General features: G+C 35.4%; 4 protein-coding genes across 6 annotated transcripts in view; 1 reads left to right on the top strand and 3 right to left on the bottom strand.

Moving 5' to 3' along the window:
• The window catches only part of LOC128683313 (uncharacterized protein), a 167,784-nt gene extending 157,614 nt beyond the window's left edge, over nucleotides 1-10,170 (top strand). For both annotated transcript variants that reach the window (XM_053768802.2, XM_053768801.2), the window contains 3 exons: nucleotides 84-228; nucleotides 525-724; nucleotides 1,145-10,170. In XM_053768802.2, the coding sequence (XP_053624777.1) occupies nucleotides 84-228; nucleotides 525-724; nucleotides 1,145-1,354 (555 nt within the window). In that variant the 3' untranslated portion in view covers nucleotides 1,355-10,170. The remainder of the gene's footprint in view (nucleotides 1-83; nucleotides 229-524; nucleotides 725-1,144) is intronic.
• The window catches only part of LOC128683319 (uncharacterized protein), a 155,517-nt gene that overhangs the window by 80,125 nt on the left and 54,993 nt on the right, over nucleotides 1-20,399 (bottom strand). The gene's annotated exons all lie outside the window — the stretch shown is intronic.
• Nucleotides 10,438-13,832, bottom strand: LOC128683316 (potassium/sodium hyperpolarization-activated cyclic nucleotide-gated channel 1-like). Its single transcript, XM_053768807.1, has 4 exons — nucleotides 13,509-13,832; nucleotides 11,736-12,873; nucleotides 11,047-11,220; nucleotides 10,438-10,621 (listed from the first exon to the last, which is right to left on the bottom strand). Exons 1-4 carry the CDS (start codon nucleotides 13,775-13,777, stop codon nucleotides 10,466-10,468), a joined length of 1,737 nt encoding a protein of 578 aa, XP_053624782.1. The 5' UTR covers nucleotides 13,778-13,832; the 3' UTR covers nucleotides 10,438-10,465.
• LOC128683315 (uncharacterized) overlaps nucleotides 17,478-20,399 on the bottom strand; it is a 37,222-nt gene continuing 34,300 nt past the window's right edge. For both annotated transcript variants that reach the window (XM_053768806.1, XM_064437011.1), the window contains one exon: nucleotides 17,478-20,347. The gene's annotated coding sequence lies outside the window, so the exon portion shown is untranslated. The remainder of the gene's footprint in view (nucleotides 20,348-20,399) is intronic.

The raw sequence follows: 20,399 nt of genomic DNA, 5'->3' as shown, positions 1-20,399 counted from the left end.
AAACCGTCACACACTGAAAACAAAGGCGAGTGGTACGAGTAGCTCAAATAACCCGTCTCAATTGTATTGAATGATTGTTTAAGAATCCTACGCCATCAACATCAACTGACGGGGACCTGGGCGGTGGCAATGATCCCAAAGGCCGTGACCACCGCCCGCTGGAGACCCTGTCTGAAGGCTACGCGGATGAAGACGCCGGTCCCTCACCACGTACCTCCATTCCAACAGGTAATGACTGACTACTGACGTGAGGCAGTGGGCAGGCTATAATTTCAAAAGCCGGTTTGCAAGGTTTGTATTTGACTTCAATCCCGCCCGGGATTCTCGGTATTTCAGCCCTGAATCCAGCTGGGGATAGGGGATACGCGAGGACGAGAGTGAATCAAATCACTGACGTGATCATTTTTTGTTACGAAAGATCTAAACATTTTTGCTTTATAGACTAATTATATTACCAATTATATTTGCCATATGTGGGCTCAAGTCCAAAACTTACGAGCTGGGAAATTGAAACCCTTTTGCAGAAAACCAGAATGGCTCAACGAGTCCGCGTGTGGCCAACGGAGCGAGTACATCACGCGAGAGCGTTGCGAGCGCGGTGCGAGCACGGGTTCGCCGCAAGCTCGAACGTCCGCATTCGTTCGCCGACGCCACCGACGTGCCACTGCCCGCCGTCCTCTCCATGATCCATGCCCGCGCCAGCTCCAGCGACCTCACTAAGGATGTAAGTACCTTTGGAGTCCTTGAGGGCAACTATGAAACAAAACACTACGTTGCGTCTACACTTTCTTTTTTACACGATGCATACACGACATGGGAAAGAGACAGCATGTGCTACCTGTTTGTATGTTTCATGGTATGTCTTCTGGACGATATTAGGTATATTATAATGGAGAAGACATTATTAAATGGCGTCCGGGGCTTAAACGATTAAATGCACGTCACTTTAGTTCTGTTATAGGATGACAAACGAGCGAGCTGGTAGCCAGATGATAAGTTATCACTGTCAAGAAGAAGTGTTGGTGGAGCTGGTCATTCAAGAAGTTCTTTGCTGCAGTAAAACGCTCGCATTAATAATAGACACAGGCGCGACGGCATTTATATAGGAAACCGCAAGTTTAACGGTTTAATGTTACTTTTATAGCATGGACAACGACGCAGCGTAGCAGAGTCGCGCAGCAGTGGCGAAATCGAAGCTCTGCTTGAGTACGGCGCTCCGCGGCGGGCTGCCAGCCTGGCGGACTTCCTCTTCCGCCGGAAACATGACAAATACAAGATGGCAATCAACGTCATCGAGAATCCCATGCACACCATGTACGACTCTGCGCAAGGGGGCGACGGCCCCGTTGTGTAAACAGTGGAAACACCCCTCGGAATTGACATTAACATTCTGACTTCCTACTTTAGCTCTTTTCTGTGGCGTTGCAAATGTCGCAAGCCACAGAAAGTGGCTCCACTCGGATTGGTCCCAACTCGAAGACTGAACATAAAATACAATGAAAATTACAACGGAACGTGTTGACACGCTTCTGAAATCGGATACGCTTACGAATTTATTGTTATTATGTAATATACTTATAGGTTAGTGGATGAATCCAAAAGTATAGCGTCTCGCGTCGCTATGGCGCACAGTTCGAATGTTAACCATGTAAATATATAAATAGCTTTGCACGTATTGTTCATGTATTTATTATGTTCAATTTTATCACTAGTTGTAAGTTTATTGCCTTGTGTTTATAGCATTATTTAGCAGATGTCTTATTACTGTCAAAATATTAGCTTGTTCCAGCAATGTTATTGGTGATTTTGTTTATTGTAGAGATTTTTACAATCTTCTATCTCAGAGTCTCAGTTCAGCAATCACTTTGCATCAAATAATTGTAATATGCCTTGAACAGTTGTAAAAAATGAATGTTAAATATAACCGTAAAATAAAACAAAAAAAAAAAACACAAAAAAAAAATATTCATGTCGTTTAACATTTTTGCTGACAAATCAAATTCGTCTATAGACGTTATTATCAGCGAAATTGTTTATGTAAATATAAATAGTATAGAACCAAGAGAAAGCCTGGATGACAGCAAGTACAAGTTTTATACTATAGTACTATCAGAGGTGTTGTGTTGTGTTGAGTCTCAGGATATGCGCTTATGTGGAAACAGCGTTTCGGCGTAATTAACAATCAACTTTGGGGGGACGAAGATGCGCAGGCGCAATAAGGCTGCGTTTCCACTGACGCCGAGCGGAAAGGAGCTTAGTATTAATTGACTAGTAAAAAGACGAAATTCTCCGCTGCGATTCAATGTAGACAGTATGAGCGGAGCGGTATTGTGTTAATTAGTGAGCCTCTACTACGTGTTTGTTATGAAGATCTTTATAATTATTTAAAAAGCGGAATTATTTCATCAAAAGCTGAAACAATATAAAAAAGAAACAATAGTAAAGTTTTTTATATGAATTTAAATTACTAATTTTATTGGTTTTCCTTTTGTGCAAATATAACGACGGCGCGTTAAATGGCGCCTGATTTCAAATTAAAAAAAGCGAGACAGATGCGTCTCCGTCCCTCTTTTTCATTTCACCGCTCTTCTCCGCTCCGCTTCTGTAGATAATCGGCTTGCTATTAATTATGTGTATTAAATACTATGTATTTTCGACAGAACGATATAGATCCAATATAAAATGTATGCATGACCGATATAAACCCTGTTTCTACGTAAAGCCTGATTGTTTGATCAACTGAAGTTGCGTATTGTATCAAGTATTAAGAAGCAGTATGTTTTAAACTCACAAAATAATCATTGTCAGATTAAGTATTCAAAAAGGACACCAAGTTTCATTGTAAACCTTTTAACTTTTCGATGACGGGTCCCACTGCTGGGACAAGGTTTCCTACTTATTTGTCCACTCATTTGACGACCTCGGTGACGCAGTGGTAAGGTTCTTGCCACTGAACCGAGAGGTCCCGGGTTCGAACCCCGGTCGGGTCATGATGGAAAATTATCTTTTTCTGATTGGCCCGGGTCTTGGATGTTTATCTATATATGTATTTGTTATAAAATATAGTGTCGTTGAGTCAGCATCCCATAACACAAGTCTCGAACTTACTATGGGGCTAGCTCAATCTGTGTGATTTGTCGTAATATATTTATTTATTTATTTATTATCTCTGACCGAAGCAAAGTCGTGAATCCGTTATGTTTTGCATGGAATTCAACCTATTTTCGAAAACATTTATAAAAATAGCACATTGCTCATATATTCTTGACAAAATTCCCTGGAACACTATACCACAAAGATTAAAAACCAAAAAAACGCAAATTTACTTCAGAACAGCCCGGCCTATATCACTCTTCACCCTACCAGGTGGTATCACCGCACAAAAATATTATTAAATGACTCCCATTTGAACTTCCATGCTGGTCTGGAAGTTAAATATAAACATAGAATGTGTCAGCTGTTCTCCCGCCCAGATTGCAAGGGAAACAACGTTATTCTAGATCCTCTCCAAAGGGCGGTAGGCAATTTGTCACCATTTGCCTCTATTCTACCATTGAGCCCACCATTACAGCTAACGTGCTCTCGCAAGTTTCGCTCTGTCTACCTCATAAGGGATAAAAACGTGATATAGTATCCGTTTCAACGTGAAAGAAGGACAAACAAACACACTTTCACATATTACAATGTAAATACGCTGTCTCTTTATACTTGATGCAAGATTAATAAAGAAAATGTTGTGAATATGATTGCATTTCTTAATTTTAAATAATGAATGTAAATATTTATTGTATAACAAATAATATAATATAAGACAGATGTATGACTGTGGCGTAGGTTTCCCATGAATATCATACTTAGATTTTGGTGTATTTTAAAATACCATGGACATTAAAATGTGTCTTTAAAATAATCGGTTAAACATTAGAGGTTAAAATCGGTCTAATTTCCCTATAATTTATTTAAGCTCATTTTAGAGGAGGCTATTTTGAAAAATATTTTTGTGTTCACAAATGGTGTTTAATGAAATATAACAATGTAACAAGTTATCACTTCGATACTATTTGTAATTTAAAAAAAAAAAAAACAAGAAATCCCCACCATTTAAATTTCCAATTCGTCGCCATAGTTTCAATATCCACGTCATTTTGGGACCAGTAACCGTCGAGCCTATTGTCACAGTTATATAAGGCTATAATTATATCTAGTATACGATTGTCGCTTTGGCCAGTTACTGGCAAATATTCTACTTAGTTGATAAAATCACCCGGTCTCAATGACTGTTCTGTATATAGCTCTATACATAAATATGTATTATATATAATTATGCCTATATTTGTAAAACCTGAGCTTACTACTGGATCTTCAAAAGATTGTTGTAATGTCGGGTAAATTTAGATAGGGTTGTTAACTTATTAACTATGATGTTTCGACCAAACATTGGCCTTTTTTGTATAGTTACTGCGAATATTTTCGAATTAATCTTTACGCAATGAATGGCACGCACCTAACCACGCGAGTCAAAAAAGGGTTTCTAAAAAATTGTATTAAATGATTGCGGGTTGTTCTCGTCCTCAATCACAAGCCCGCTGTGTGATTGGTTGGCTGTATTTCACTGCGAAACGTATCTCTTAAAGATAATTAGTATTTGATGTTAAACTTATTAGCAATTATTTGTTATTACTGAATTCGTTACTTTTAAGGTACTTACTATTCTGTACTGTCACATTTTAGCGAATAATTGAAAATACTACAAGTATTTTGATGGCCACCACTTTTGGTTTAGTCCTTGCATAATGGAAACCAAATTATACTAGGTATGTGATATAATTCGTCATTATCACTAAGCTATTTATTTTTCGCCAAGAAATTGATAAAATTCTAATGGCGGCGCTTGCGTGCGGCTAGATATCGCCATAACTCTACTAATATTACACCATTTACTCAAGCAGTGTCGGCCTGTCGGTGCCTCATCTCCTTTTGAAGTACCTAATTTCAAAGTATTTATTAATGTATTTACTACACTAAATTGTCTAGTTATACTTTTGTATATAGTTTAATGTGAAATAGGTTATAATGCGTCTTAAATCTGAATGTGATTTTCCCTTTTGACTTCCTATGCACTAAATAGTTACGTAAGATAATTTAAGTCGTTATGTTTACAGCATAGTATTGATTGTTTTTCTATATAGGTGGGCTACTCGAGCTAGATCAAAAAACAAACAACTATATACTTTATTTATATAATGTGGGTATCATAGGTACTAATTTAATATAATTTTGCATTTATAATTACATTGATTTTACCATATATTTACAAGTATTTATATTACAAGAAATCACAATTTTATAACCTACATAATACTACGTAGCAATCCTTTGCTTTTATCATTATTTTGTATTATAAATGTGAAAAATGCATAACTCCTCTAAAAACAATGTATATATTACGCCATACATTTTTCAGATCTTGAATTTCAGTCAGTTTGAGGTGCACATACGATTTTGTTAATCAATTCGTGAGATAATGAACAGACCGGAGTGTTGTTATTTAAGTCTTTCAATCTAGCTCGAGTGTCTCACCTAAGAAATGCAATAGTATCTAATCATAAAATTTTAAACGCGTTTGTTACCGTACAATCGAACAAAGATCCTACCAACAGATACTGAATAAAAGTTATACCAAATAATTTCATCCAAATATACGTACTTAGTTTGCTTCTAAGTTTAGAGTTATATCTATTTTATTTTTAATAATTTATCAGAATAGACACCTTAACAAAATTGTGTTATAATATCAAAATATGAAAGTAGATCTTAGCTGGTAAATATTTCATTTTATTCATCCCGCGATATAGAAAGCTAATTATTTATTGTCAAATGATTGCTGTTTATTGTTTATGTTTCCGAATAGAATCTTAGGTATGGTGTGCAAGATCGTTTTTAATAAATGTTCTTAATGAAAATTAAGCTGACACAGATGTCAAAAATCTATATAAAAATAATAATTACAGTTACTTTTGGATTTGTACGGTCCAAACAAAAAATATTATAACATAGTAAGTTATATGTGTATATTGAACGCTTTGGTTGCACATCATGGTCGATTGACCGCCCGGTCAATCGACCATTACGACGGCTACGACCATTACGACCCGCCGAGATAGGTGGTCAACCGATGACGCGCGCCTTGATTGGGTGACGAATTAAATATGCCTGATTGTTGTACTCAATAATTTATTATTTTAAGGTGTAAGGTCGATTGACCATTAAGGTCATCCCAATCGATCATGCACACCATGGTATCATCAACAGTGATTCCATCTTTATTTGACATCCTAGGAGTAATTCTGTTTTGGCTGCGTACTTACTCGAAATTGTATTACAAAAATTAAATTACAAAAGAATGTAAATAATCTTATTACAGAGAAGAAAAACATTAGAGTTTAATTAGGTCTATGTTTCCTGTTGGCAGCAACCCTATTGCTGTCTCCACGGAGCTACCGTGAGAGGTCGCCATTATGTAACCCTAGCTATAATATAAAACTAATCGTTTATCAATGTAATACCTGTACAAATATATTCAACAGAATCTAGATCTTCCACGAGTTAGAGCCGGTAAATATACGATTAGTCGCGATTGTTGTGCAAATCCACTGTATAGTTCGCCGAGCTGATAGTAACGCTGAATATTTGATGTTTATCTTTTAGCCTCAATTTAATATTGGATAATGTAAAAATTTATGTCCAAAAATCTGATTATTGACCTAGGTCCATAATCAGATTTTTGAGAGCCTAGGCTCCATAGTGAATGATTAGATAGGTGTTTCGTCCCTCAACATTACCACAGGACGAAACGCCTACTTTAAAATATCTTAATATCTGTTTGTTTTGCGATTCGTCAAAACAGTTTCTATTTGTAAAATCGATGTACTTTAGTGTTGTAATATATATAAACTGAGGTACAGTTTATATATTTGTCAAAGTGTAATATGTACGATAATTCGTGAAAGCATATCAAACTATTTTTGAACGGATCGCATACCAATTATTTGTGTTTCGATGAAACATACCGTGTGTATTATTTATTTTATCCAAGTTAGCATATTTTAAAGAATGAAAAACTCAGGCTACACAAAATGTGAAGTATCTTAGCGTTGAAATAGATAAGCCTTATGTGCTCCATGATAAAGTTTGCTCCCCTAAAAATATAGACAGGCGAGTAGCGATAGGCGATGACGCCAACATTACCCGATAAATTTTATAATGTTTTTAATTTGCCTAAAATTTGATTTAGAAAGTATTTTAAAACTTTTCCATTGTATTAACGTCATTTTTTGCATCAAAATGTCTTTATACGTAAATAGATAAGGTCTTCGGCTGTTTATTAAAGAAAGTTGGCCATGTTTATGCACGTTAACATAATAAGTAGATATTAAGTGCACCAGAATCAATGAATGTAAGTAGTGTTTAAACATTACTACCTGCTAGACTACATCAGACCCAGAATTTATTTTAGTTCCACTTAATAGGGCATTATTTTTGACAGATTCTGACAAATTTACTTAGTTACCTTCATCTAATTGAGGCCCAGTATTAAATTTGGTCCCACTTGGTGTATCATTTTTGACAGATTCTGATAAGCTTTCTTAAATGTTACCTTGCGTCTATTTCAGACCCAGAATTAAATTGGGTCCCACTAGTTTGATAGATTTGTTTTTTTTTTCATGCTAGCATTGTGCCCTTGAGTCATACAGACTTTTAAAATCTGTATTATGTTCCTAGTGTTATTGTTAGTGCTAAGTACACGTCGACGAATTATGAAGGTCGCGACGGTGGGCCGCGCAGTGAAACTTGGTAGAAAGACTTGGTAAAACCACAGTAGTCCTACCGGTGCCACTGACATATATCTCCAATTATATTTTGTCATGAATATCCAATTATATTTATTCTTGTGCAACAGTCATCCTATGTTATCGAGACACAAATCTTCCTATTTGAGCCCTTTTAAACTCTCGATTAAATCTTGTCGATGCCATTTGTAATAGTAATGTTGCCAGTGATGAAAAATGCTTGTCGTTTTTATGTGTAAATAGATAATTATTTGTCAAATTTATTTATCTTTAATTTTTAATTCAAATATTTGACAAGAAATGGGCTTGTGTGTTTATATTGAACATAAATTCCATTAGTTCCTTAATTTCATTGGCGCTTCTTTGTTTTCGTTCCACGCCAATCATTCCATAATGTTGCCAGTATTTTGCGATTATAGTTTGCTGTCTAATTACAATGAACGTCATGATTAATTAATTAGCCTCTAACCATCGTCGCCACTTTCGTTTCGTCACTGGTATTAATGTATTATTAGGATAAATTATAATTATAATGATCTCTATTTAAAATGAGAGATACTGAACTATTTCTATTTATTAAAATATTTGATATTTCAAATCCTTTTCGGCCTAATTACTTAAGTACATGTTTGGTTGCCGTATGTTAACCGTTATATCACTAAATCGAAAAATATTTGCCTTGTGAAAATGTACCTTATATTGTGGTAGTACCTAACGGCTTTACGATATCTTCCGAACCACGTACTATTGTTACATTAAGACGATACATATATAAAGGTATCAGGTAGAAGTTGTTTATAATAATATCTGTAAGATCTTGTCTGAGTACAGGTTTACATTTTGTGATATAACGGTTTTTGGATTTGTGACGGGCCTTGTGCAAACGGTACTAATTTGAGTTTGTGACGCTAAATGGAATCGGATATTTTGATGATGTCTTCAATGAAGTTTTTTCCGTAAAACACCTAATTCAGTCTAAAAGGCTTTTAGGTCTCTAGAATTATAGCCAAAAAGCTTCAAACCTTTAAAAGGCTCAAGGCTTTTGGATCAGAACTTTCCAAATTGTTGTAGATCAATAAAGAATCCGCGCGGTGCATATATATAACACTGGCTGCGTCTCGTCTCGCGGTGTTGCCCGCGGTTAACCATTTCTAAACAAACAGTCTCGCAAAACGTTGTGAGATCCATGTAATACCAAGTCGGTTAATTTAAAAAACACGTACGTTTTTAATATAATATTATATACAATAGCGCTTATTGACAAAATCCTACTAACCTGTGTGTGTTGAGACGAGATATCAGCTATATTAGCGAATATCGTGAAGATACTCCACGAACTTTCGCCTTTATAATATTAGCGAGATGGACTGTAGCTCAGATCATAACTAGACGTTTTTACAAGAACTATTTGATTTACTTCTGTGTGATCGACCATGTTTTGTATTATCACAATGTTTTCTACTGTTTACTAAAAGCCTAACCTAGCATAATTGTTCGAGCATTTCGGATTGTCTTGTTTTGCCTTGTTTTGTCCTTCTTTATACATTAAAATATAGAATATTTTACATGATTTGAAATTAATGTCTTCCTTAAACCACGAAGCTTTGTCTGTTTATCTGAGCTCAAACTCTCTGCTATCAACGGTTCGCCAATTTCAATTCTTCGATGAACTTAGTGTTATATTACATTGCGTGTTATATTACATTGCGTGTTATATTACATTGCAAGGCATCATCATTGTCCTCCCGGTTTAATCACTTTGTTTTAAAATTATTATAAGTAGCATTCACATGCCAATAGAAAGAACATTGTGTTTGAAGTAGGAAGATATGAAAAGGTGATATTTGTTTCAAGAACTTGGAAGAATTTGAAGCATAAGTCAATTAATTACAAGAGTGCCAGAAGTGAGTGGATTATTGCAAAAGATTGTATGAATGAGAGGGGAGGTGTGAGTGAAATGACAAGAAGAGTTAATATTTAAAAAAAGAAGCGCATCAGGAGGACAAGTTATATTAATACATACCTATTGGTTGTATTAATATAATCTGTTTAGTAGATACAGACTGTAATTAGTAGCACCAGCTGCAATTCCATAACCCACAACGGTACATTACGTATTCGGTCTGATTCTAGATTGTGGTGGCTTATGAAATGCTAAGGCAAAATGCTTACTTATAATAATGAGTTTAGTTACTGTCGTCAATGGCTTCTGTACCATTGTTAAATGTATCGATTTTATTATAGATTGTTACTGAAATATTTACCCATCTTCTTGTATGCCTTCGTTCTATAAATCTTGTAATAAATGGTGTTACGTGTGGTGATTGTTTTATTTCATACGTCATCATAGCTACTAAGTTTTTTCACACTCTTATTCCCACTTCTAGGAGCCCTTCTGGCATAATAGTGACCAATATACTATTAGAGTGTCTTTCGCAATTATTTCCCGTTAGCGTATAATGACATCGAAAAATACATCTAACTTTGAACACGTCGAATTTCAAAGAATTTGTAGAACTTTCCCAGCATTACAGGTATGTTTAAAATCATTTATTGAATAAAATATACTTATACAGTTGCTAGAAAACTTCATGGCAGTATCGAAAAGCATTCACCTAACTTTCTGCGTTCCGACTCTCTATCTGATCAAGATTGAACGCTTGCGGTTTATCTCTGAAAAACTCCTTCTTGAGCTCTTCCCGCAAAGAATAAAACAAATCTGGATAACTCCTCATCATCTGTCTGAATAGTACTTTCTCCAAAAGTAGAACCTGAAAGGTAATAGTATTATTTTACATCGAGGAAAGAAAGTAACAGCGAGAGCCGCGAACGCGAATTGTAAATCGTACTTTCTTTCCTGCTTTATACGACACCTGCCTAAGCAAATTAGTACTTCATGACGCATTTAAATACCCTAGATCTCTTTTTAAAACGTTCATTAATAATTACGTAGCCTGTATGTAGAGTTTTCGTAAAATCTAAACAAATACCACACCTACAAATACCATACTACTAAAAAGTATTGTTCACTTAAAGTGAGCGAAAGAACACTGAGTAATACTCATGTAATTACCATTATAATTCTATGATTCTCAATCAGTAATAATATCGAGGCGATTTTGGATATGGAAATAATTAAAGATCTGAAAAATTACAATTTATGACACCAGCGGAACAACAACTAGATAAAGCATACCTTGCATTTGGTAGCCGACACGATAGAGGATGTTCTAACCTCGCGGTCGGTCACCAGGGACAGTTCCCCGAAGTAGTCCCCATCAATGAGATGACCCTCCTCCTTGCCTTGTAGAGAGTATACCACCAGGACTCCAGTATCTACTAGCATCAGACCCTCACCTGGTGCACCCACCTGACCATATGTTTTGTCTATTTTAATAATCATATAATAATAAAAGAGAAGGCAGAGCTCGTGTCGTATAGGGAGATGAAATGGCGATGGCTGAGGACAGAATTAGATGGAAAATGCTCCACCGACAAGAACAAAGTTCTTAAATTAATTGATTGATTGATAACGACCACATCACATCATCATCTTCATAATATCCCGGTCTAAAAGTGTGGTCTCAAAGTGTGTGTTTTTGTACAAAAAATACATAGCAAAAGAAAAGCATGTGTCTCAAATATCATGCCCTATAAATCATATTTATCATTCAAATAAATATAAGTATATATATATATCTCTCATCTTTGAGTCTCTCCGGTAACTGGGAAATGTGTCAAAATTAGCATGCAATATTTGCCCCGCACTGAGATACTAATAAAAAGGCTCATAAAAATTTTAATTTTGAAAATCTCTCTTTCTTAATTCTATTGTTGCTTAATTCTATTGCTGCGCCGAACTAGAACAGATACCATTATTATTACCTCTGCTATAATATTTCTTTCCAAGTATATACGCTCTGTTATCAAGACAATCATATGTTCCACAACGGTTTTCGGCCAGTCGCTGAACCAAGGTATCCTTAGCAAAAGGCGACTATAGCTTTGCCAAGCGATTTCATCCCTCAAAACCTTTGGAAGAGACTTGTTTAGTCCATTTTTTATTTCCATTACTTTCATTTTCGTCGCTGGAAAGTCGAAACAATCTTTCATATCCGAATGAAATTTTTCAGTCAGCTGTTTCGCCTTCACCAGGTTAGACAAATATTGCTCGCTTTTTAGAATCTCGTCCTCGAAGTAGCTGAAGCGAGTCACGAAATAAATTATTTCCACCAGCAGCCAGCCCGTGCTTATCATTATCAAGCCGTATGCTATAAACATCATTAATGGATGTGGATATATTATTGCGTACTTCATTCTCGACGTAGCTATTATCGTGCCAAAGCTGGGACGACCTAAAAAGTTCACCACCCTCCAGAAATGCGCATTTAGGTACACCAATCCGGATATATTCGCTTTTTCTATATGTATCAACTCGAATATGTTGTCAAAAAAAGAATCGTTGTACGTTGGTGCCGATAATTTTTCAGTTTTCATCACCACGCAAAGGCTGATCGTATCACTATAGTGTAGAAACTGTATAACTATAAGATTGATGTTGACAATGATTCGTAGAATACGAAAGAATACTGTGGCTTTAAGCGACGTTCTGTCTCGCGTCCAGAACGAAGACAGCTCGTAAACTCTAAACAGGTTGATGATTGTGAGGAAGCTAATGAAGCAGTTGAAGTTATTGGCTTTACAAAGAGTACAGTTTATCTCATTCCCGTATCGCATAAACATTATGAACGCCAGGGGTATAGATGAAGCGGCATGAAAGAATAGCTTTTTCGAGCGGTAGTTTCGTACAATAAGCTTTTCGTCGAGTTCTATTTTCCTGCTCGACTTGTGTATGAATCCAGTCCGTGCATTCACAAAAATATCATAAAATATAAATACTTCAAGCACCATTGCACAATAACATGTATATTCAGATACACTTTGTAACAGGATGCTATTAATCAAGTAAATGAGTATTTGGTGCAATATAACAACGTGCAATATGAACATATCCCAGAAGTTCCTAAAATAATAGCAGAAGAATAAATAAAATAAAAAATAAATATATTAGGACAAATCACACAGATTGAGCTAGCCCCCAAGCAAGTTCGAGACTTGGTGGTGATATGGGATACTAACTCAATCAGACTATATTTTATAACAAATACATATATCGATAAAGATCCAAAACCCGAGTCAATCAGAAAAAGATCATTTTCCATCATGACCCGACCGGGGATCGAACCCGGGACCTCTCGGTTCAGAGGCAAGCACTTTACTACTGCGCCACCGAGTTCGTCGTCACCGAGAAGAAATTATTAGATAGGAATCGCTTTAGATTTTTACAATTTAGGGATCTTCAAGGCAAGAGTGAATCATTTGAACTTGCATATAACATCTTAGATCTAATTTCTGCTTCCCATCAGGCTACGTAGAGGTCAAACGCATTCAAATTTCTAACGAAAAGAAGCTTGGCCCTTAGGTATATTATACAGTACTGGGTACTGGCTGAACCCAGGGTTCGGTGCGATAGTAACAAAACATACTTTAGCTTAAATTAAGTATGATTTATCTAACAGGCTATATATATTTTGGTCAGAGTTCCTGAGACCACGTCTCCGTGTTCTAAACCCATCCCAAAAATATAGGACCTCTTACCGAAATTTACTCAGTGGGTGGATACTTCCCCTGTGCCTCTGAAAATGCCGTCTGCGAGCTTCCCTCATGCCATGAGTGCTGTGGTAATAGTCGCTAGCTCGCTCGTCAGTGTACGACAGCAGAAACAAATCGTACCATCGCCGCTGCAGCGAGGTCATAGCCGTGATTCCTGTGATATCGATGTCCAAAACGTCCCGCTCAGTTACCACCAGACATGCATGCTCGTAATATGACTCGTGAAATCCGTTTTTACGAGTGTTTAAGATCATATTGATATAAAAATAGCCAATTGTCAGCGATATACGTACGATATTATGAGATGGATTAACAATTGACATAATTGGGCAAATTGAAAACTTGATTTCTTTTCCCTGTCAAGCAAAGAGGCTATTCATAACACTGGACAATGAAAAATCTTTTTAAGAGTGTTTGTGTGTTCTCTTGAGTCCTTAGAAGTATTTTATAACAAAGGTGTGTATACAACAAAGGTAAAATATAGTATTGTTGTTATACTATTGTTTGTAGATGTTATCCCATAAAACAAACCTCGTCGAATGTGTTTTTGCCATGCAATTAGAAGGTGCCATATAACCGATGTACCTACCTACAAATGGTTGTTGCTAAAACTGGTGTCAAAGTCGCTTAAAGGCATCTAACATAACTTTTACAATCAACTACCAAACCGACGTGAACGTGGCAAGGAACTTAAACTGTCACCTGGTGTGATTTCCACACAATGTTTATTAACTCAACTCAGACATATAAGTATATATATATTGTTGACATTGTTAAATAAACCAAGTTATAGAGGCTAATCACACAGACATAATAAACCTAACATACTTATATATATATAATGTCGAAAGTATACAATGAATCAAATCAAATCATTTATTGCTTCCTTAATGTCATACAGGTCTTTGTTTACAATAAATAGTAACAATGAAGGACCCCGGCGGGCGCTGCAATGGGAGAAGGGCTATATATTTTCGTCAAGTTTATGTTATTTATTATTTATTTCAGATGTTGTCGCGTGTTTATTATATTTTATGTATGTTTATGTTTAGGTATATTATTATATTTATTTCGATATATGTGTCATAATAAGTCAGTTAATTAAAAATAATAAATGTCAAATTTTGTAAGTATAATTTTTTTTATTTACGGTGTAAATTTCATCATTTCCTTCAAAATGTCTTCATTCAAATGAATATTTAATTCATTGATTGTGTAGTAGCATTTATTAGTCAATAATTATTTAAGATGTTGCAGGAATAATTTAGTGTCTCCTATATATTTAACGGCGTTTGGGAGTTTGTTGTGAAGTTTTATAGACATGACTAGAGGGCTTGATGAATGGAGTTGGAGACACGAAACGGGAATTTGCAGCCTATTTTGGTGTCTGACTGTATATTTTGTTGCTATGTCTTTCCTTTCTTGAAAAATTCTGGATATTTCATAACATATTTGCATACTTGTAGGATGAATATATGTTAGAATTTTGTGCTTTTTAAAATAAGGTTTGCAGCTGTCTCTTTGTTTTATATTGGCTATTATTCACAGCAGTTTTTTTTTTGCAGGATGAAGACTCTCTCCCAGTCGGTAAATAAAACTACTGATTGGTTAACTAGCATGTATTAATTGCCAGGTTTCGTGCGGTTTTACAATCAGACAAGTTATGAGCTAAGGGTTAATACAACTTGAACACAGACAATAATATTCTTTTTTGTTTTTTTTTTTCATTTAATACACACAAATCTACTGTTATATAGTTATTTTTACATTAAATTACATTAATTTCAGGCCTCGGGCCCCCCTCCCGTAAAAATATATTTAGAGTGTATTCAAAGTGTTCATTTTCTAAAAGTCTATCAAAACTAAAGTATAAATTCGTAGAATAGGCATTAGAATACAATTCAAAATTAGTTTTTACAGCACTTTTAGGCCTTTATAATTTACTAAAATAATATTTATTACCTATACATACATAAAAAAATCTGAAAATATTTTATTGTTTAAATTGATTAACTAACTAACTAAGATTGTGAATGGGAAAGTAATTGTTTATTGTTTGTCCTTGAGGCTTAATCTACAGATCCAATGTTAAATTTGGCACAAAGATAATCATGTACCTCCATTCGTTTACACACTCGCTGGCGATTACTACCTACGTTTACAGAAATTTCAAATATTAATTTTACAACATTTAATATCTAACATACATAGTAAGAGGAACTTCGGAAAACAGATTTCAAAAATTATTTCACCAGCATGTAAAAAGGAATAGGCCATTTGTGTATAATATTATATATATATATATATATAATATTATATATAAATAAAAACACTATATATATATACATATATATATATAAGTGTACAGATATTGAGGAAACTTTAGTGTTGTGCACAAAGGGTCTAAAAAATTCGTCATGATCTCTTGAAGCGGATATTATCAATTACGCAGACATAACAGGAAAATAAATTAGACGTAGGTATTTAAAAAATAAATATCTTTGTGAATTGGAAATAACGTTTTATGAATTTGTGCCAGGGAAAATTATAATAAAAGGAACAATGGTTCTTAGAACATTTTATTTAAGAATATCAATTTACACTGACCCGGATTAACTCTAAACATTGAATTACATATACAATAGGACACGAAATGAGACACGGGGCGGGACGCGGAATGGATATACGAAAGGAGCGCAACATGGGACGGAACACCGGACCTAGAAACTAAATTATTTTCTCAGTCCAATGATTTAATAAAATGGTATTACGACTCTAGGGATTTGAACGAAAACAACGTGGTTCGTGATTACTACAACTTTTGCATTTACCAGAAGGACACGGGACGGAACACGGGAAGACACAGGTAGGGGGATAGTATAAGGTTGGACAGGTCCAGACACAAATTGTAGATACTATACTAGTTACTTACCAAAAGAATCTATTGATATGTTGTATCAATAAAACATTTTAAACGACATTTTAATATTTAAATCATATCTCTGATCTAAATAAAAGCTAAAACTAAAATCAGCCGAAGACAAGCAAGATAAGCCTACTTGTAACAGAGAATGGCAGCACCTAGAACTAACCGGGTAAAATTAAATGCAGTCGCGTTGAGACATATACAGAGTTACTGGTATCAAACGCAAAACCTCCTAAGGACTAAGGATTAAGGGTACATCAAAACAAGCAACCTTTTCTTCTTTTTTCATATAAAAAAAATACAATATAATTTGCTATTCTACACATATTAACTCTTTATGTATTAGCCACAAGTAACAAGAGACAGTACAGTAGCGTTATGTAGCGGAGTCGCACATAGAGTTAAGTTTTATAGAAACGACATTAAAACATTAAAACAAAAAAAAAAGGAATTTTTTTGTATTTATTACGTTTGGACAAAAGTCGTACAAAATAAAACAAAACGAAATCTTTTGTTCGTGTTGAACAAAAGATGCTTGTACGAGTATGGTTATGCGTTAGTTACCAGTAACCCTGTATATATCTATGTATATAGTTCTGAAATACCATTGAGAGCCATCAGTCAAACTAATTTCACTTTAGGAGATACGATACTTCGAGATAGTATAAAAAGTGACCATAACTCTTATTTTTTTTTTACTTTAGTAGCAGTAGTTGCTATCACTGCAAACAGACAGACAGAATACTCCACAACTCAAAAAAGTAAATCTAACCGTATATATGATCGTCACGAAAAATCCTATCATCACCTTTTACAGTATCTATAATATGAAGGTGCATATATAGATAAGTTCATCAATGGTGACAAAAATCGAAAAAAATATTTTTTTTTTTCAATTCTCTTGCACGATAAGTACTTAGGTACTTCATTTTGCTTGCATATAGCCGACATACAATTAGATTTCACACTCAAGAGCGTAAAGTAAAAATACTGGCTTTATAATAGCCATGAAGGTTAATACAAATTCATTTTTTTTTATTTGGTTTGTTTATTTGTTTTTAAATACTATATTGTCTGAATTTATAACATTAGGCCAATGTTAAGGATTATCGATATGGCATAATTTGTATCTTCTTTGCGTGAATATTAAAAAAATATAAAATGGCAGCGAAAAATTCGTGTGCTTTCTTTGTAAATTTGTTTGTTGCGGTTTGGAAACTGCGTTTGTATCTTAGTTTAATAACTCAGGAAAATGGAATAAGATTAAATTGCCAACAACAAAACTAAAAAAAGAGAAAATTTTACACAATAATATTATGTCATTTCATTTGAAACATTATTGTTTAATTTAGTGATGAAGTGAAAAGCAAGTATACACTAAGATTAGGTTGTCGTTATATATTCGAGGTGTAATCTACACTATCCCGGCGAGGGTGAAATGACGTTTTTAGTGTAATTAAATACTCTACTTTTCACTTCGATTGCGAAGAAATCTAGTATACTATTTTATGTTGCTGATAATATTATTTTATGGCGCTGCATATTATTATAGCTGCTATAACAGTGGTCCTTGAAGTTGTGCTGCGGAGCCCCGCAAGTCTCCGCTAAGCTATCTCCAGAAAATGGAGATGCTCGAAAATTTTTGTTACATTGAAAAACAGTAACATTAATATTATCACATGAAAAGCGTTCGAGAAAACATTTCAATTAAAAGCTTTACTTAATTTCTTAACGACATTTATGACATTTAAACATTTATTAAAAGTCTAATAGCCGTGTCATTAGGACACGTCAAACAAGTTTAAATTTAGGGATCCCTCGATTGCTTAGCTCACTAAAAGGGATCCACCTTCAAAAAGTTTGAGAAGTGATTTATACCATATTTAAACTGTTTCACAAATTATACTAAGTTATACACCACATATAAGTCTTACGCCTAAGTTTCAAGTTAAATAAGTTTAAAATTAAAACAAAATCCGGAATACTTTAAAAACAATAGTGATCTTGACCTTTTGCACGCGTCTTAGGCATCGCTATCACACAAATAAGTATAACTCTTCAGTTGACAACGGATAGACGAAAATGGTACTTTACACTACATAACAAGAAGGATACTATAATTTGGCAGTATGGCAGATAAAAATCCTTTTGTTATTGTCATTTAATATAAATAGTATTGACACACAACACAAAACTTATGAAATGGTATGTAACCAGACCACATATTATCAACTTTGGCACATGTATACCTTATAGGATAAGTTATTGTGATACGGCTATTTGAAGGACCTTATATTAATGTAAATATTCACGAAACAATTACTGTGGAATTGGCAATTAACACATTGCATGATATGTCAGAATTGAATCCAAGAGCGCTCTATAGATGATGTCACTCATATGGAACGTTCGAAAATAAAGTTATTTTGTTCGTAAAGTAAGTAATATAGACATGATTTATTGAAAAAACTTCTTACAAAACGTTTTTTTAAATAATTTAAATTTCTAAAATGGATTCTTCGAACAACTTTGAATAATTAGAGAGTATATTTATACATTCGCATAATTTCAGTCTATAACTTCTCAAAATGGTCTAAAATAAATAGGTTTACTTAACAATTTTATCTAGATTCATTTATCGTTTTCCAAGATAACGATGTCTTTAATTATATTGATGTCCATATTTTTTTTAGGCCTTGTTATAAGTTTTAGTCAGTCAGGTTGAGTGAAACGAAAGAATTAAGCTGAGACTCTAAGAACTTGAGTATCCAAGAGTAGCCTTGCTTGCACCCTTAGCCACAGTCGAATTCTCAAGTGAATTCGAACGGGCAGGCCCTTGCTACCAAATCGAACTTTGAAAATGATAAAAAGTTGGACTAGAATGCGAAATCTTAATCGCATTTTGACTCTGACGATCGAAATGGATGGGTATGGGAACAGACAGAGCGTTCGAAATTTAAAGCGTGTCAAAATTCTCGACTGCAGCAGCCTCAGCGTGCCGTGCCCGATCCAACGGTACGATCGATTTTCGTTCGGCATGTTATCGGACGGCGGATCAATTTTGGACGTTTCGTAAAAGCTAAAATTAAGTTAAAATATTCTTTGGTATTGAATTAACAATTGACTCGACTAAATCTCTCGACGCCCAAGCTTTGAAGATGTTTAAAAATATACTCGAAAACTGGAGTCGATTGTAACGGACCAGTCAGAATTTAGAAGTTCCACCTATTTAACGCCTGATAGGAGTAGTCAAACGGCTGATCATTGTTGTTAGACTCATTGTTGTTGTTGTTATTGTTCGCCTCGCTGCTGATGTGCTTGTAGATCTCGGTGGGGTCGTATATCGACGGGCTGTCCACGTAGCTGGAGGCCGACTGCGCTAACTTCGACGCTGAGAACGACGAAGTCGACGGATCGTAAAAAGAGGGCCGACTGGCTTTTGATTTTCTCGGATACGGATCTTCGAGTAAACTTGTGTTACTAGTAGACGGTAGGTTCCTGTCTTCTGGGTAGAATGAAGACAAGTACGGATTATGAGTATCGAGAGTCGGGAGTGGTGAGTGGGGGGAGAGCGGAGAGAGTGGAGAGAGAGGAGAGAGAGGTGGGAGTGGGGAGAGAGGAGGAAGCGGGGAGAGGGGCGGAAGTGGTACGGAAAAGGTGGGTGACACTGGAGATGGAAGAGTAAAGGTGGGCAGTAAAGGGAGAGGTGGTAGCGGTCCGAATGGTGGTACCGGTCGGGTTGACAGCAGCGGCGCCGACGGAGCCCTGGACGGGACCCTCGGCGGACGCTTCACCAGGGGTGACACTCGGGGTGTCTGGATGCTGCCGCTGGTAGCTGTCCTGGGTAAGGATGTATCGGCGCCAAGGGCTATATAATACTCGACCTTGAGTTTCGTTTCTGAAACAAAAAGTGGGGCCAAAGTATATTTATGAGTGATAATGACAAAATT

The sequence above is a fragment of the Plodia interpunctella genome, chromosome Z (assembly GCF_027563975.2).
Source record: "Plodia interpunctella isolate USDA-ARS_2022_Savannah chromosome Z, ilPloInte3.2, whole genome shotgun sequence".
NCBI classification, from domain to species: Eukaryota; Metazoa; Arthropoda; class Insecta; order Lepidoptera; family Pyralidae; genus Plodia; species Plodia interpunctella.
This window is presented reverse-complemented; position numbering and strand designations above follow the sequence as displayed.

What these genes read in the sequence shown, in the direction of transcription:
- LOC128683316 (XM_053768807.1), bottom strand. Translation starts at nt 13,777, where the DNA reads ATGATCTTAAACACTCGTAAAAACGGATTTCACGAGTCATATTACGAG. An exon ending in CACCCACTGAGTAAATTTCG is followed by an intron (nt 12,874 to 13,508) that starts GTAAGAGGTCCT and finishes CTATTATTTTAG; the next exon opens with GAACTTCTGGGATATGTTCA. An exon ending in AAAGAAATATTATAGCAGAG is followed by an intron (nt 11,221 to 11,735) that starts GTAATAATAATG and finishes ACATATGGTCAG; the next exon opens with GTGGGTGCACCAGGTGAGGG.